The sequence below is a fragment of the Carassius carassius genome, chromosome 28 (genome assembly GCF_963082965.1).
Source record: "Carassius carassius chromosome 28, fCarCar2.1, whole genome shotgun sequence".
Lineage (NCBI taxonomy): Eukaryota > Metazoa > Chordata > Actinopteri > Cypriniformes > Cyprinidae > Carassius > Carassius carassius.
Genome location: NC_081782.1, coordinates 10,301,699 through 10,319,299, shown reverse-complemented (window position 1 = coordinate 10,319,299; position 17,601 = coordinate 10,301,699). Strand labels below are relative to the sequence as shown.

Below are 17,601 nucleotides of genomic sequence, written 5' to 3'. Positions count from 1 at the left end.
TGTAGTCTAAGTGAGATGAACAGTGTACTACTGAGAAAGTGAACTTTCTTGAGCTGATATCAGTGTGAAGGGTCAAAATGATAGGCTTACAAAATCACCAAACAAAAACAGTAAAGCAAAAATATGAGTAAGCATGTGAGAGCAGACAGACAGATAAAGAGATGGTGTGATCGTTGCAGGGGAGAGAGGGAGATGTGACAGGGTGTTTAATATAGATCCTCCAGACCGATAAAACTGACAGGAGGTTCCCATCCCCAGAAGAGCAGGGACTCATAGGAAATTGCCAGAATGAAAAACAGAGAGAGAGAGACAGAGAGAGGAGGATTACGTGACTGACAACCCTCATTACTCTGTATTTTTTCTCTCTCCGTTTTTTTTTATTTTTTTACTGAGCTTTAGAAATATTCAGATATAGCTTCTTTCCAAAAAATATTGTATATACATGGTATGGTTGTACAACTTGATTACTGTTAACATTTTTGAGTAAACAAAATCCTGAAGGGACCTTGCATTGCAGTTCACACCGTGTGAAAGCTGTAACTCAACACTGTCTGTATCTGAGTTCAGCTTGTGTGAGAGCAGAGGAGTGTTTGTTCAGTCTCTGGGTTCAGAGGCCCAGCGTTTACATGCAGTGTACTATATAGATTAATTCTTGATGACAGAAACTCAACATTACTGCTTGTCACATGGCTCTTGCTGCAAAACCAGAATTTGCGATGCATGTGACTCTCAATGTACCGAGAACAGAAATTTGAATCATATATTAATGTCCAGTATTGTTAAAGTTCTCAATTCAATTTAATTCACCATGAATTACATAATAGTTATCACCATTGTATAATCAGAGAATGCTTGAATGGCTGAACTTACATATTAAGAGAAAGTAATTTATGGTTTATCATTAATAAAAACAAAAAGTTAAAATGGTTTTAGATCGATTTAATGTGTCCTTGCTGAATAAAATGTTGTTTTCTCTGAAAACAGTATATACAAAATATATCTCAGAAATATTTGTGTTAATGATTTATTATATATTTTAATATTAAACCAAGCATCTAATTACAATACAAATTATGCTGATGATTATTATTATTATGAAAGACAACAATCCAAATGGAGCCTATTACTTTATTTGAACCCAAATGTGAAAAAGAAATATATAATTTAAGACATAAATGCAGATGGATTATTTCCAATGGTTTAATAATGTATCTGTCAGAAAATCAAGCCAGAAAATCATCTTGTAGTTCACTATGTGGAAAGCTTCTCCTCTAGGGAAAAGAGTGAGGAGGAACGTGACTGAGAGCTCATGTTAATACAATGAGGAGAAGCTCTGACTCCTCTGTGGACCAGTGTGTTTGTATGTGTGCAATCTGTGAGCAAGACCTCATTTATCTACGCTCAAACCCACCTGATAACAGACTCTCTGGGAGGAGGGTGCAATAAATGGGTTTTCTAAAGATGAGAGAGGGAATACACATGAATTAGCTCAAGGGAGAGTTAGACGTGATTCAGTTGTAATCAAATTCAGTCAAAAAAAAGTATGCGAGTAATTGTTTTTATATGTTATGCTTACTCATAATCATCATATACATGTGTGGGGTGGGTAATATTTTTTATGATTTTGAAAGGTCTCTTATACTCACCAGGGCTGCATTTATTTGACCAAAAATACAGTGAAAACACTAATATTGTGAAATATTTTTACAATTTAAATTAATTGATTTCCATTTTAATATATTTTAACGTCATTTATTCCTGTGATGGCAAAGCTGAATTTTCAGCATCAGTCTTCAATGTCACATGCTCCATTACAAATCAAAAAACATTTATTATTATTATTATTATCAGATCTGTGCTACTTCATAATTTTTTTGTTGTTGTTGTTTTTTTTTGTAAAAAATGGTTGTATATTTTTCAGGACTCTTTGCTGAACAAAGTAAAAAAAAAAAAAAAAAAAAAAAAAAGTTTAGATGTCTTTACTGTCACTTTTAAACAATTTAAATGCATACTTGCTTAAAAATCCTAAATAATTAATTTCTGAATAGTGTATATTTATGATTTATTGAACTTGAAATGAATAATTTATCACTTAAAAAGTTAAAATAGCCCGCTGAAATCATCCAGGAACGGACAGATCCATATTTTGTAGCATAAACACAATAAAGACACACATCCATTATTAATACATATACCTTTATTTTATCTATAATAATTAATATATGTATTTGTCCTATACATATTTTCTCTTAACAGTCTCGGAGACATACATAGATCAAATTTAGACTTTATAAAGTACAATAGATTTTCAATACTTTGATAGACAGAATAGTAAATTCTGCTGAGAAAGAAGAGGAAAGGTCAGCACTGGACTGAAGCACACACACACGCACACACTCACACGCACACACACACACACACACACACACCCACACACAGAAATCCACAATATAGACTCACGTCTACGGCATGCACACACACACACACACACACACACACACACACACACACACACTGACTGAACTGACCATGGCTTATTACTTCTCTACCTCAATGTACAGCTCACACATGTCAGTTCAACAGAGAAATCGACGTCCTTACATTTGCCCACTGTACGAATTCAACATGTCAGCACAGAACGCCGGACCACACAAACAGCAAGACTCACAAAGTACACATGCACATACTTAGATGTCCAGTCACACCTTTTTTTTCAGGAAAAAAGACTTGAGGATCAAGGCTGAAACATTTGTAACAAGCACATTAGTATTTGGTTTCTGCTACTTAGTGTAACTCACATAAAGAAATATGTAAAAAAAAAAAAATTGCCAAAGCCCCCGTTGACACTGAGGAACATGCTAGTCACTGACCAATATTGTTTTTTTCTTAGACCTTTACATTTGGTCCCCCCAGTCCTGAATATTTGGTCCCATTCTTGTAAATGCTACATGTAAACGGTAACTGGGTAGGCAGAAAAAGAGTTCCAGTTGCAAATAAACAAAATAAGCATTATGGAAATGAAATGCCACAGATGTGCCACAAATAAATACACATATGCCTAACAATTGGTACATATCCTCCAAAAGTAGGCTAAACACTTAATATCTGTTACATATATGGGTGTCAAAGATGCACACATACACACACATCCACTCACACACACATACACACCTGTGCAAAAAACATAAAAAAATTGGGCCTTTGCTTGTCTCATAAAAAACATTCTGTTACATTCCTGAAATGTAAAATAAAATAAAAAAAGATTTTAACAAAAAAGACAGAAAATAAGAAAATATATTCATAATTAGTGATGGATTAAGTCCCTAAACCACAAACAGCTTCTTTGAAGTCATACTTAAAAATTTCTATAATAACAATAAACAAACAAAATAATTTTTGGCCTTATATAAATGAGTGTACATGTAAAATATACCTGAAATTGGTCACAAAACCACAATATAACAATCTTTATGTATTTAGTTACTATTTTAGAAAAAAGAAATATATCTTTAGAAATGTAAGATTTTCATATAGTTAAACTCACTTCATTCCAGTTCTTATCCCAGACTTCACTAAAGTTGGTGAGATTTTTTAATGTAACATGATCCTTCAGATATATATGTATATATATAAATGTTCATGGAGATCTAAAATTAACAACGGAAGGACAAAACACAAACTCAAGAACTTGCTACGGCAGTCAGTAACTCATATGAGCGCTGACAGTGGTCACACATGGACGGCTAGAATAAGAATAAAACAATGTATTCGGAGGCCTGGCCTCACCGTCACACAATACAGGTAGCAGACTCCTCTGGGGTGAGGTGTGAAGGGAGGTCAGCTGAGGCCCTTACAGGAGACACGGGTCCCCTGCGTTTGTGCTACATGTCCAGCAGAAGAGGAAATGTATCACACGGCGTTGGTGATGACAATTGTGTCTCTCTGAGGGCCGCTGGACCCCGGAGCCTCAGGGGTAATGCTCTTTAGCAGACGCTACAGGGGTAAGCATTGAGAGTAAGTAAGTCAAACAGCTCAACTACAAAAAATGTATTGGAGATTAACTCTTGTCAGATAAATACAGAACAGCTGTGGGCTAAAACTCTTCTCTACGAGGCACATAATCACTCACCCTAAACCTGACATGCTAAAAGGACTGGTCGTTACATAACAGAATCAACAAAGGTTAACCTTGTGTCATATATCATCATCTGTCAAACACACATCCTGTGACTAAAAACACACACTCATGGATGTATACAGTGACTGACAGCCATGTACCTTGACGCCCTTTGATGTCTATCTTCACGTCTCAAACAGAGAAAATTTACAACGTTATCAAGCTGATACGTTGCAGCATAATTGCATTTGTGCTGCTGTAATATGTTTAGGTGTCGTTATTATATCTGGCTCACTTATTAGACCTGACAAGATTCAGTAATATATGTGTTTTGATGTTTTCGTCTGTCTAGGCTCACCTGTTTGAAGGTCCCTTTGGTGGTGATTAGATGGTAGACCATGTAAGAAGGCACACAGATGAAGGAGGAGACTCCAATACAGTAGCCGAGAACTGTGGTCCAGAAAGGGTACAAGTAGTCAAACAGCCTGACCTCGGGAGGGAATGCCAGGAAACTCCCAATAATGAACTACAGACATGAAATAATGAAAATAAAAATAACATCGTAAATGAGAGGTTAAAGGAAAAGTTCAGCCCAAATTGAAAATACTGCCATCATTTACTCAACCTCATGTTGTTCAAAACCTGTTCCTCAAAAGAAAGTCATACATGAGAAAAATGATGACAGAATTTTCATTTTTGGGCCAATTGTCCCTTGTGTATTTGCATGTAAATGCCCTTTCTGAACTGGGTTTCTGTAACTCGGGACAGCATAGCATATCAAATCATGGGTATGAAGGGAATGCATGAACTGATAAAAGATACTTCGAATGCAATGTAAGTTGTTTTGGGAAATCGCCAAATGCATAAATGTAATGTAATAGACTGACCAATAGGAAGCAGGGACAGATGGCTACCCAGCAGACCCTCCAAAACACACCAGGAGCAAAGCCAAGCATCAGCTGCACATCGTTGCAGAAACGTGTCGTTCCTGCACGCATTTTACAAACAGACTTAGTGCACATCACCTGAAGCAGCATATTGGATTACGAAACTTTTGAGGCACATAATAAAATCTTGGGACTTATAGACGGTAATTGCATATGAAAGAACAGATGGACAACAGCAGAGCATAAAGTGACAGAAGTAGCGAAACAGTTATGACTTCTCACCCTGCAGTAGGGACTAAAAATGGACTCTCAGGAATTAAAATATATATGTATATATAAATGCTAAGAAGATCAACAGTAATGGTTATATGTTTAATGTTTTTATTTTGAAGTTTTGTGGGAGTTGAGTAACATAAATGGAAATATCAAAAGCATACATTTTCCGGCTCCAGCCCAAAAGCCTTGAAGGGACTGTCTTGTCTAGACAATTCATTACGAAACTACATAGTAGTTTGTTTGGTTCAACAAACCAGCATGGATTCAGACCCAGAAGCACAGTCAAAACTAATTAAAGTTAGATTTTGAATGATTAAGCTGCAATCCAATACATACCATAGAACCAGGAAACAGCAATGACCTCGAGGAAGACCACGGTGATAACAGCAGGGCCTGTGGCATATTCCTCGAATAGTTTAACAACAAACGCACCTCCCTGCAAACACATTGCCTCAGGATTAAAAGGAATAATTAATGTGCACACTTTGGAGAATGGCCTGTTATTTTGATAAAATTCCAAATTTGGTCTCTGGACAGTATTTAAAGCCTATTAGAACTGAAGGAAAATCCCCCAAAGCAAAACTACATTTTTGTTAGCTGTGCTGTTAGACTTACGTAGGTAAGAGTGGAGAGGGCGCCCAAATAACAGACACACACTAGGCCGAGCACAAACCATTCTCTCCTCCTGGCCAACAGGTGGGGGAACTCGTCCAACATGGCTGTAATTACCCCTTCCAGACCTGCAAACTGTAGTGCACAAGCACACACAAGAGAGGCATGGGATGATAGAAAAGTAGGTCAGGGACCCATTGAACTTCAAATAATGATCCTTAAGGTAAATACAGCACTGAGTGGATGTTTACATTATAATAAAACAGAAATAGACTACATATAGAGTTATATCATTTGCATACTGAATTAAGCCATTCCTGACATGACTTGCCTAGTAAAAAATAAATATACTAAAATGTATTTGAAATACATTTATTTCATGCTAATATACCACAAATACATTTACATGTTTATGTAAAAGTGTGCGAAAGTAGTGCTGAAGTCCAACTAAAGTTAAACGTTAGTATATTTGATTGTGCTAATGTAAAACTACTGCAAGTATACTTTAGGTACACTTTCAATATCTTGCATTTATAGACAATATTATTCAAAGATCACACAATTATAAATAGTGACATTAGAACACATATTAGGCTTAATATTAAGTAGTATGTATTGTGCACAAGTAGTACTCCAAATATAGATGATTAAAATGTGTATATCAGTAAGCGTGATATGTCGATTAGATTTGAACTCTGCTTAGTATGAAATAAATGTATACTTTTTTCCTAGGGTTGATTGTGTTTGTGATCAACATAGCGACAGGAATGGGTTAACTATGCACACTGAAGACCTAATGTAATGAAACATTGTTGACAATACATTTGACTAAATTCAGAAACAATAAGCTGAGTAAACAGAGGGAAAAATCAAATTCATTAAGAGAGAATTGATTGGCTAGTATTTCAAGAAAGCAGGAAAGACTGACCGTGCTATCCAGCCCCAGCATAATTATCATGAGGAAGAATATGATGGCGAAGAACGTAGCAGCCGGCATATTGGCAATAGCCTCAGCATAGATGATGAAGAGCAGACTGGGACCTTAGAACACATCCATTCAATTAGAAGAGGTAAATCAGATGTCATTTTAGTGTAAACAGCCATATCACACTGTAGTTTCAATGCAATGATTTGCAATTGATATTAACTGCTATTCAGAATACTTTAACATGTACTTATTTGAATGGAAAAGGTGCCATAAAGCAAGAATAAAGAAATTAGGTAGAAATGAAATGCGGTGCTTACCAGCATCTTTAGCTACGTTCTCCACACGTTGTTGGCGCATCTCTGCCATGTAGCCCAGCACCGTGAAGATCACAAAGCCTGACAGGAAACTGGTCAAACAGTTCACTGAGCTTGTGATTAATGCATCTCTGCAATTCAAAGAGAGATATAAAGATTTGAGCAAAAGGAAAAATAGTAAAAAGATAAATAGCTGTACTAAGGAGCGATACAAAAGGGATAACAGAAAATAAAAACTCGATTTTTAGAAAGCTGGCGATTGAGAAAAAGTGTTGTGGGGGATTTCAGGAATTGCTATGGTTTTGAGAAAAGTTCTTAGGTGGTTTCTTCCAGCACATATATAATATTCTGGTTCTCAGATAAGCAAAGTTAATTTTTTTCACACTTGTTTTATCATAAATAAGGTTGCTTAGAGAAGTAATAGCTCTCCTTTTCTCGACAAATCTATTGATTCATGGTATTATTTTGGCTATGGCCTGAACAATGCTGGAAGAGTTATGCGCCAAACTGTAATACTTGGTATTAGGCCAACGTCAAACCTTTATAGAAACGCATGCAAAAAGAGGCAGGGAATAAAATGTGACTTAAGTTCACATTTTAAGTTCAAGTTTGTGATAACAAAACATAGTGCAGATAATAGAAAATGACAGCAGTATAAATGTGAGCCAGGTGTACTTGTAGCAGTTGTTATGAAAGGGATTGTAGCTGGCAAAGGCCAGGAGAACACCAAAGCCTGGACCCAGAGAGAAGAAGATCTGTGCAGCTGCATCAAGCCAAACCTGAAAAAACACAGATGGAGTGATTTGTCTGTAAAGATTTTCACTCATCCATATCATAACTGACAGATGGCAGGAAATATGTGTTATAGGGGAAGAGGGACAGCAACCAACATGGATTGTGCAAGATCTTAGTATTCAGAATTGTTGATTTAGTTGCCACTTACTGTAGTGGTTAAAAGTTTGCTCCAATCAGGTTTCAGGTAGAAGACCACTCCTCTCCATGCTCCTGGCAGGGTGGCCCCTCTTATCAACAGGATCAGCAGCACCAGGTACGGAAAGGTAGCTGTCACCCACACTACCTGCCAGAGAGAGTCATGAAGAAGCTGCTGAAAAACAGTTTTAACTCAAAGTTGGCAGTTCTTTTTCTTTGAGGTTTCCTGCATATTATACCTTGCCAGAGGTCTTGACCCCTTTCCAGATGCTGAAGTACACAACAGTGAAGATGAACAACAGACAGAGGGCTAGTTGCCAGCTCACCCAGCCCAACTGATGAAGACCAGGGGACAGATGAACCTGCAGGACCTGCCGTCTAAGGACATGAGAGAAGTTGGTTGACAGTTTATAAAGACAAATATAAAGGCCTGAAGAAGCCATTACTGGGATATAAAGGTGTCACAGAATAGTAAAAAAAGGGTAACAATTTAGTATAGGGTCCAATTATCACTGTTAACTAGTTGCTTATTAGCCTGCTCATTATTAACAAATTGGCTGTTTATTAGTGCTTATAAAGCACGTATTCTGCATGACCATATTCTGCATTCCTAATTCTACCCAGTATTTACACTTAACAACCTTACTACCTTACTACTACCTTACTAACTATTAATAAGCAGCAAATTAGGAGTTTAAGGCAAAAGTCACAGTTAATGGTTTGTTAATATCGAGAACTGGCCCCCCAAAAAGTGCAGGATGGTTAGATAAGAACAAGAATCAAAATTTATTTGGAAAACAGGAAATACCGGCAGCACAAATAAAAAGCTGGAGCAATCAACTAAATGAAGCCTCTAAATCTCTCTTAAAGCAGCGGATACACAGGCCCAGACCCCCCTGCATCTATCGAGAGAGAATAAGACATTATCTCTAAATCTCGATAGTTCAAGAAGCCTAGTGAAGGCAAAGTTCTTAGCTCTATCCCTTTTAACCTGGACTTGCACTTACACATAGAACTCTTCAGCTGGAGAGATGGAGTTGTCGGTCCAGGAGACATTCAAGTCGGTGGAAAGGTATTGGGTGCAGTTGGGAGTGTTCCACTGGTTGGTGCAGGTGGTCCAGGGCAGTGTGGCACGAAAGGAGGACAGGAGGTAGTAGAGAGCCCAGGCCATTATGGTATTGTAGTAGAAGGCAATATAGAGTGCAATGATGCAGATAGCAAAGCCTATACCTGCAAAAGAACATGATCATGCAAATGTTTCTAGCACCTTCTACGTTGGGGCAGTAGGTGACATTTAGGACAAAGTTGCATTTACATAAAATCAAGTTGCTTAAGCAACTGGCATTTTACCAGGTAAATGTGACAATTTCCATAACAGAGTATTGGTTATCAGCAAAGAGAGAATGGAATCAGTAAGAAGTTTAGAGGAAAGTCAAGGGAGAGTGTACTATCAGCACAGCACATGTCAGTCTGTCGTTATCTGTCTGACCCTTAACCCGGGTTTTTGGTCTCAGAAGTCTGAGCTTTGTGATGCAGACCAGTCTTACCCTTGAAGATGGGGCAAATGTGTTTCCAGATGGAGATACACCCGCTGCGGTGAAACTGGCCCAGAGCCAGTTCCATGTAAAACAGTGGCACGCCACCAAACACAGCCATCAGCAGGTACGGCAGAAGAAAGGCACCTAATTTAAACACAAGGATTTAGACAGGAAGCGCAGTTGAACTTCATGGTTCCATTGCAGTGGTCTTAACACATCCTGAAAGCACTATTGTACTTACAGAAAAGACGCTAAACATACACAAAAGTTCCTGTTCAGACAAGCCCCCGGGTTCCTGATTAAAGCTTTATACATCAGCTTTTGACGTGAATGCTAGATAGCTGTTGATTGAGCAGCAGCGAGCCAGATTATTAAACAATATGAGCAAGTCCCACCCATGAGAGCCACAATTAATGGTGTTGGTTGCGGCGAGTGTCTCCCTGCCCGCTCTATCTCTCATGCACTCCCTTTGCATGGTGAAACAGGAAATTACAAAGATTTTATTACTTGAAATTCAATGAAAGGAGACTAAAGCCTGTTTGTACTGACGAGGCAAGCTGGATCGCTCACAAAGAAAGGAGACAACAGCAGAATTACCCATTGTCTATTAATTCTTTTTAAGCAAACATCAAAAAGTTGATCTTGTTTCAAAGATGGAAATATTTATTTTAATGGAATGCTATACAATATTTGTTTAAGTGCATAACATTTATCTGTCTCAGAGTTGCCTCCAGCTTTAGTATCACTATTGCCCCACACGTTTGACCTTACCCCCTCCGTTTTGGTAGCAGATGTAGGGAAAGCGCCACACATTGCCCAGGTCCACTGCATACCCGATCACCGACAGCAAGAAGTCCATCTTTTTGCTCCAGGTCTCCCTAGGTGGATCCAAGCTGGTCTGCTGGACCACCAGAGTCCTGAATGCTCCAGGGGTGCTACCGCTGTCCGTCCCAGCACCCGCACCATCCCTGGGGCTTTGTGGGGATGTGCTGGGATAACCGTTGGAGACCTGCCCAGGTCCAGAGCAGGATTTCTGACCCTTCTCCGCAACGCTGTCCGCAACAAGCCTTCCGTTTTCTTGTGACTCCTGTTCCTTCTCATGCTCTCCCCCATCCTCTCGATTCATCATCTCTGATTGCTTCATCTCCATGGTGAGGACTGCTGTTAGGGTTGAGACGGTGGTCCTCTTGCACTGGCTGATATCGCGCCCATGAGGGGACAGAGAGCCTGGAGAAGAAGGGCCGGGTTTGGAACGGAGCGGGCTGGGATGGAGAGGGCAAGGAGAGTGTGATCAGGCCTTAACCTTTGCGTTTTAACAAGCTCAGGTGGGAAAACACCGCTCAGGGCCAGCTGCAGAACAAAGAAAGAGAGGGGAATTTCAGATGGCGCTGGAGGGAATTTAGCATGGATTTACCCCTGTCATTCTCATACAAAGTGTTCTTAAGAAATGACACATCACCTTTGTCAGAAAACCATATGTTGTTTTGAAAGATATCTGGAGATTTTCATTTAATATGCCCTTACAACATGGGGTTAAAGCTGTAAAACGCTAAGTGAACTCTGTACATGCCACAGCAACATTAAGCCTTCAGGAGCTGCCAAGACAGTTATTTATTCTCATTTTCCTTGACACTGTTGTTACTTAACTTACAATAAGAGAATGTACCCAATGTTACACACAGATGCATTAGATTACAAAACTTACACTTAGCACAGCCTTTAACCTTATTCAAAAAGATCTTATATACATTTATGGTACATTGCATTTAACAGTTGGAGTTAAGTAATTCCAAATATTACGACATGTTAAACAAACACATGTAAGGCATGAAAGACAACTATTTTATTTGTATTTCAGGACAGAAATTAACGATCAAACAGGTTTAACACTTGTTGATTGATCGATGCACTGTTAAACATTACCAATAATTTATTATACTGTGTTTTACAGTGTAATTTTGCATTCAAAATTAGCTGGAGGGTAAGTTGCTTCCAGCAACAGCCTTACATTCCGCCTATCATTCTGTGAAACCTGTTTGTAATTACTAGTTGAAAATGATGTGCAGTGATGCATGTGGGTGAGAAGTTATTAAGCAACTACAGTTCATCACAACTTAATGATCATAATAATGTCAGGAATAATTGAGAGGGAAATACAAATTTTTTTCCCCTGCTTGCCTTTTCCTCACACTATAACAATTAATACATTTCATTTAGTTTCCATCAGGGGATTTTTTTACCGCCAAAAATGTTTATTATTTATTCAAAGTGAATCATTTGTTCCTTTAAAACACATTTATAAAAAGCAAAAAACTATTAATGATTTTATTATGGCTGTGGAGAAGGTGGAAAGTGTTCCGCACTATTAAAATCAGACAAAAAGCGAAATGTTAAATGTTTGCACATATCCAGCATGGCAACTTATCAATACAATTAATTTGTACGTAAAAGTTGATTGGTCAAAAATGACTCAAAAATTACGCACAGGCACATTTATGGGGAATGACTGAAAAAGTTAATTTAAAAAATATGGACAAGCATGAGTTAAATTATCATGCCATATTATCAATCATTTGTAAATGTTTTTTTAATTTTAAATTTTTTTAAATTTTTTTTTATGATTTACAGCTGCCACCACATATCCTACTCATCCAAGAGTGACAAGAAGACAAGATAAAAGACATTGAATTACAAGTTTTATCTAAGATGTTTTTCTGGACAAAGATTATCTGATTGGCAAACTGCCTGATTTTCATTATTTATAGCTCTATCTCTTTCTACTTTCTGTTCTTTTATCTTTGCACACACTAAATCAACCCACAAATCTTCTGTCTTTCACACACACTAAATCAGCTCTCCTAATACTGAGCATCTCGGACACCTCGGCTGAATTTTTTTTTCATAATCACAGATAATAGCGAGGTCAAGATCAGTGCAGCTGTGTTTGTTGAGTTTGTTCGGTGACCGGGATCTCATGCCAAATGTTCAATCTTCATTATTACACCTCTGACATGCACATAAATGCCAAATGAAATAAAGTTAATACAAAACAGTTTTATTATCAATAGATATTGAGATAAAACACTTCCAGTCCCATTACAGCATCATTAGACTCATTAAAATGAGCTGCCCGAGGTCAGGGTTCTTTAAAACCTCCACTATAGCAGAACTAGACTTCCACATTTTAACGAATTGAAAATATCTGTTAAAGTACAACTTTAACAACATAAAACTGTTGACAAAGACTCAGTGGCATACACAGAAACATCAAAATGCCTCCTGTTACACATGCAGGCGCGTACAGACACACACAAGCAAAGACTTGCAACTCAAAATCGCTTCATTATCACACACAGAGCCACAAACACCATGCACAGTGCAACCCTACCGTGCTGCGGTTGAGCAGTTCTGTGGGGGTCTGTGTTAGGGTGGTGACCAACACCGTCCCTGGGAGCCTGGCGCTCAAGACACACCCCCCTCACCCCTGATCGCTCACTTTCTCTCTCTCACTCAGTCTTCCTCTACTTTTTCTTTTACCAAAGAGTCTTTAACTTGCTTTTTAGTAGTCACCCTAAGGCACTTCACATGTAGTCACATAGAATTAAGCTCAATGATATAATTATGACCCCTGCCACTAAACATCTGTTCATAGAAAACACAAAAAGCATGAATGGAGAGTGCAAGCCCTCGTTTAAAGCACATCCACATACTTTTTATTTGTGTCAAATGAGGACTGACCTACATTCACAAAATCCCACTAAGATATTCGACTTACCCATAGGATCTTAAATTGACATCAGGTTTAAGAGAAACTGTCTATTAGTTTAAAAGAATCGCTAATATCCTTATATACATGTTAATCAAAAAGCTGGACACACCTATAATTCTTTAATATCAATAAATTTGTATTGCATACTAACGATTAATGTTAAACTTATATTAAATTAAATAATTATAATAAAAAACATTTTCCAAATCCCATACAATTCCATACAAATCAGTATGTATTGAATGGGTTTCATTTTAAACACTTGTTGCCTATCCTTAATTATCCAGTCCAATTCTCTCTATCTCTCTCTCTCTGTCACACACACAAACACACACACCCACCCACACACATACACACACACACACACACACACACACACACACACACACACATACTGTATATATACTCCTTCTGTGCATGTATGTGTGTGTGTATTTATATATATATATATATATATATATATATATATATATATATATATGTGTGTGTGTGTGTGTGTAGTCTGTAATTTATAAATGTTTGTGTGATAAATATGTAAACAACTAGCCTAATAACAAATTACAAATCTAATTACAAGCATACTGTATAAGCATGACTACAGATATCAAAATGTTTTTTAAATTATAAGAAATTATAGACACTTTTCCTTTATTAACCAGTCCAACTCACACACACACAATTATTATTAAATCATATATATATGCATTTTCACATTTATATATATGTGCGAGCATGTGCGTGTGTGTGTGTGTGTGTGTGTGTGAAAAATATGTACAACAACTAACAACTAACAACTGATTACAAAACTAATTTCAAGCATGAAAGCATGACTTCAGATCAAAATGTTTTTAAGATGATAAGATATCCCATGAATCTAGTAAAGTGTGTCCAGAATTTTGACTGGTAATGCATATTCTCAATTAAATGCAAACAATGATGTTGTTTGGGAGGCTAGCTGTAAAAAAATAGACTAAAAACAGTTAAAATATAGGCTCCTTGTTTGTCAATTCATCTTCAAAGTGCCATGGTGAATAAGTGAATTACGCACACAGTTGAGTCCCTAATTGTAAACAAGATTTAAGAGATAAATATGAACAACTGATTTCCACATGGACTTTTAAACTGTACATAATGTAACAATGTAACCAATAAGGGTTAAAACAACAGGAAAAGATAAGTACATTACCCTGCTGTTCTTCTGAGTGATCTGCGATCCATAAATAACACAGTTAATATTATCGATGGACACAAAACCTATTACTATTTGAAAATTAAACGCCATAAACTACAACACAACTGACATTCATTGGTTTTGAACGATTCTAATACTGCAAGTTGTCAATTTCTTAACATATCATTAGAGATTATTAAAATGCCTTGTTTACTTGAATAAAAGCCATCACCTTAGTGCAAACATACATACAACCAACAACTACACACGAACACACACACACACACACACACACACAACAAATAATATAGATAATAATAAGATAATAATGCAAGATTTGCATTTTGGAACAAAGAGAAAGCAGGCCATAGAAAGTACTACTAAAGCGCAATACATACATATTGCAGCCTAAACAACAACTATTTTGATAATTATTATTATTTTTAAGGAATTCTAACCAAATTGCCATTAAATTAAAGATGTGCCTTGATTGTCCAGTGTAAATTGCAATTATGTGTAATTAGCAAAAAAGGTATTTTAACATAAAAATCTATAATAAAGTGGTATGTGATATCCCCTGAAAATATTTTTTAAACTGATCCTTAGGTGATTTTTGGTCATTTATTAAGTTCATACAGCTGTCCTAATAGAATTACTAAACGTGTTCTTTATTAGGCTACATTAAACATGAACAATTAAATTGTACAAATAGGTTGCTTTTGTTAAATTTTACAGGCCTTTTTTATTAGGCCTATAGTATTAGAGAGGGGGATAGTTTGATTAATTCACCCTTTTTTATGAAATGTTTTGTTTAAAAAGTATGTGCTATCTTTTTCTTAAACGTGTAATACTTTAAGGCCAAATGAAATGAGCAACGCTAACGGATGTTGCTATCACGCGCATATCTAAATACTTCAGTGACATAATCCGAGCAGAAAACAAGACGGCTGGCAGTTTTGCTAATCTCTGACATATTGTTGTGAGTGTTCCCGTCTCCGTTTAGACAATTAGGGGTTAGAAGACGGGACAGAGGGATCAGAAGGAGAGCTGGAAATGTGATGAAGGCACACACGGACCGAAGGAGACGGGACGTTTAATCTGTTTGATGATCCTCAGGAGAACAACGTCAAAGATCATTCGTCTTATTAATTATTAACCTCCTCTAAACATTTTTCAGGTGTTCTCAAATTTATATCATCTATCATTATTAATTCGCTGTCAAAGCAGTGTTCTTTATTTCTATTTTCTATCTTTTTATTGAGAAGGATGTTCTCTGGGCATGTTTTAGGGAGAAACAGCGCCCTCTACAGAGCAGAAAGGAACTACAAACGCACTATCCAAGCCGCTTGTACAGGTACACATAATACCTTTACATATGAAAATCAGACATATAATGTGTTAGTCAATAACCTTAAAAATATAACTAAATAAACACAGTTTTCAATTTTGCTTATTGCGTACCTAAAGAGAGAGATGGAGAAAGTGTGACCTACCTTACAGATGTCAAGTTGAGATCTGCAGTTCATGGTAATTTGAGGTTTTTGCAACGTCCTTCAGGTGACAATACAAATAATTTTTCTACTTTTTACACGCAAAGCATACACAACTAATGTAAGCATCAACAACATTTGCTGAGGATCCATTACATCCAGTTTTTCTTGCTTATCTGAGGCATCTTGCCAAATATTGTCTCAAACATCAAAGAGAGGCTGATTTAGTTTTTTTTAAGCTGGATGTAATACATGCTACAACCCTGTTTTAAATCCCCAAAGACAAACACATAAGATCCTGCAAACATTCATGTTTGGTGGCTCTGAAAGACATACAATTACACTTACAGTTTGGAGAACAGCAAGTCTTTCCAATCTGTCTGAGCTAGTAGGTTAATCCGCAATGCCCAATGAACTGAAAGCCAGGAGGGAAACGGAGGGATTGGGTGAAGGTATCTCAACTAGGCAAAACAGATTTTAAAGGAGGGAAATAAGAAGCTTAGATTGTGTCTGTGACAAATGCACTCCCCTTTAACTTTCTTGCTAACCAGTGGCAGATCTGGATATGAAAGAATTAAGGGCACAGACATTCAGTCAAGAGTCCCATTTCAGCAGTCAACTATAGAGTTCTTGGACTCACTCTCTGTAGGGATGAGGACTTGAAGGCATAATTGTTTCATGGAACGGCCAACAAAAAGGCACCGTTCCTCTGAGGTCTTTAAAAGCAGTCTTTGCAAAGTTCAAAAGGGTACTGTCTCTACATGGTAGTGGAAAGATTGTGTTAAATCCATGCAAAACAGTCTGATAATATCATTTTATGTTGTTGGAAGGTGCTCGGTTTAAGTCTTATATGGATAGTTTGCCATATGGAAGCATTTACTGAAAAATCTTGGTCATAAGGAGGACTGAAACTGATTTGGCAGAACAAAAAGAATACATTGAAGAAGTAAATTAATTCAGATTACACTGAATCAGATGTCCAGTTCAGTGAGTCATCTGCTGTGTGAAGAGCCAAATCTGGTAAGCAGCCAAAAATGTGCATGTCTTTAGTTTCCTCAGCAGACATTTTCTGTCTTGTGTAAAAACTAAGAATTTAGTTTTTAAAATCTTTTAAATGTGTATATTAAGGATTAAGAAAAAGAAACAATGTATTTTGTATATTACAAAATTTTAAACCTGAGTTTTTAACATTAAACATCAAAATGCTACTAGACAGCGATATCACTGACCAGCCAAGAGAAAACTTCTGTAAAATTTACTGAAATTATCAGAATGTGTTAACTTAAGCAGCCCTAAACAGTAATAGTTTAACTAATAGTTTACATAGGGTATAGGTGTATGATTACAAAATGATTAGAAAATAAGCTATTTATCTAATTATTTATCATTTCCATTATACACACTCCAGTGTGGGTGTAATTAAGGAGAATTAACTCCTCTTAATTAGATTTAACACAGATCAAGCGGACTCGATTCAATTGGTTCAAGTTTAACTGCAAATTGATCTTTTATGCACCTTAAAACTGGCTGATTTTAGACTCAGATTTGAATAAAGATCAGCAGAGATGA

General features: G+C 36.9%; 1 protein-coding gene across 2 annotated transcripts; it reads right to left on the bottom strand.

The window, feature by feature from the left end:
- Positions 1 to 3,579: 3,579 nt before the first annotated feature.
- LOC132107907 (sodium-dependent serotonin transporter-like) lies at positions 3,580 to 16,507 on the bottom strand. 2 transcript variants are annotated; one of them, XM_059514249.1, is made up of 14 exons: positions 16,381 to 16,507; positions 10,374 to 10,952; positions 9,612 to 9,746; positions 9,072 to 9,294; positions 8,304 to 8,442; positions 8,078 to 8,212; positions 7,810 to 7,913; positions 7,138 to 7,265; positions 6,821 to 6,933; positions 5,896 to 6,027; positions 5,617 to 5,716; positions 5,005 to 5,105; positions 4,476 to 4,643; positions 3,580 to 3,993 (listed from the first exon to the last, which is right to left on the bottom strand). In XM_059514249.1, the coding sequence occupies exons 2-14, from the start codon at positions 10,750 to 10,752 to the stop codon at positions 3,910 to 3,912; spliced, it is 1,941 nt and encodes a 646-aa protein (XP_059370232.1). In that variant the 5' UTR covers positions 10,753 to 10,952; positions 16,381 to 16,507; the 3' UTR covers positions 3,580 to 3,909. The 2 variants fall into 2 exon arrangements, with proteins under 2 accessions (XP_059370232.1, XP_059370231.1); XM_059514248.1 differs by lacking the exon at positions 16,381 to 16,507 and adding an exon at positions 12,991 to 13,030.
- Between the last annotated feature and the right edge of the window lie 1,094 nt (positions 16,508 to 17,601).

Coding starts and splice junctions, on each gene's coding strand:
- LOC132107907 (XM_059514249.1), bottom strand. CDS start 10,752: ATGGAGATGAAGCAATCAGAGATGATGAATCGAGAGGATGGGGGAGAG. Junction 4,644..5,004: donor TCTGTCCCTGCTTCCTATTG/GTCAGTCTATTA, acceptor TCATGTCTGTAG/TTCATTATTGGGAGTTTCCT. Junction 3,994..4,475: donor CCAAAGGGACCTTCAAACAG/GTGAGCCTAGAC, acceptor TTACCCCTGTAG/CGTCTGCTAAAGAGCATTAC.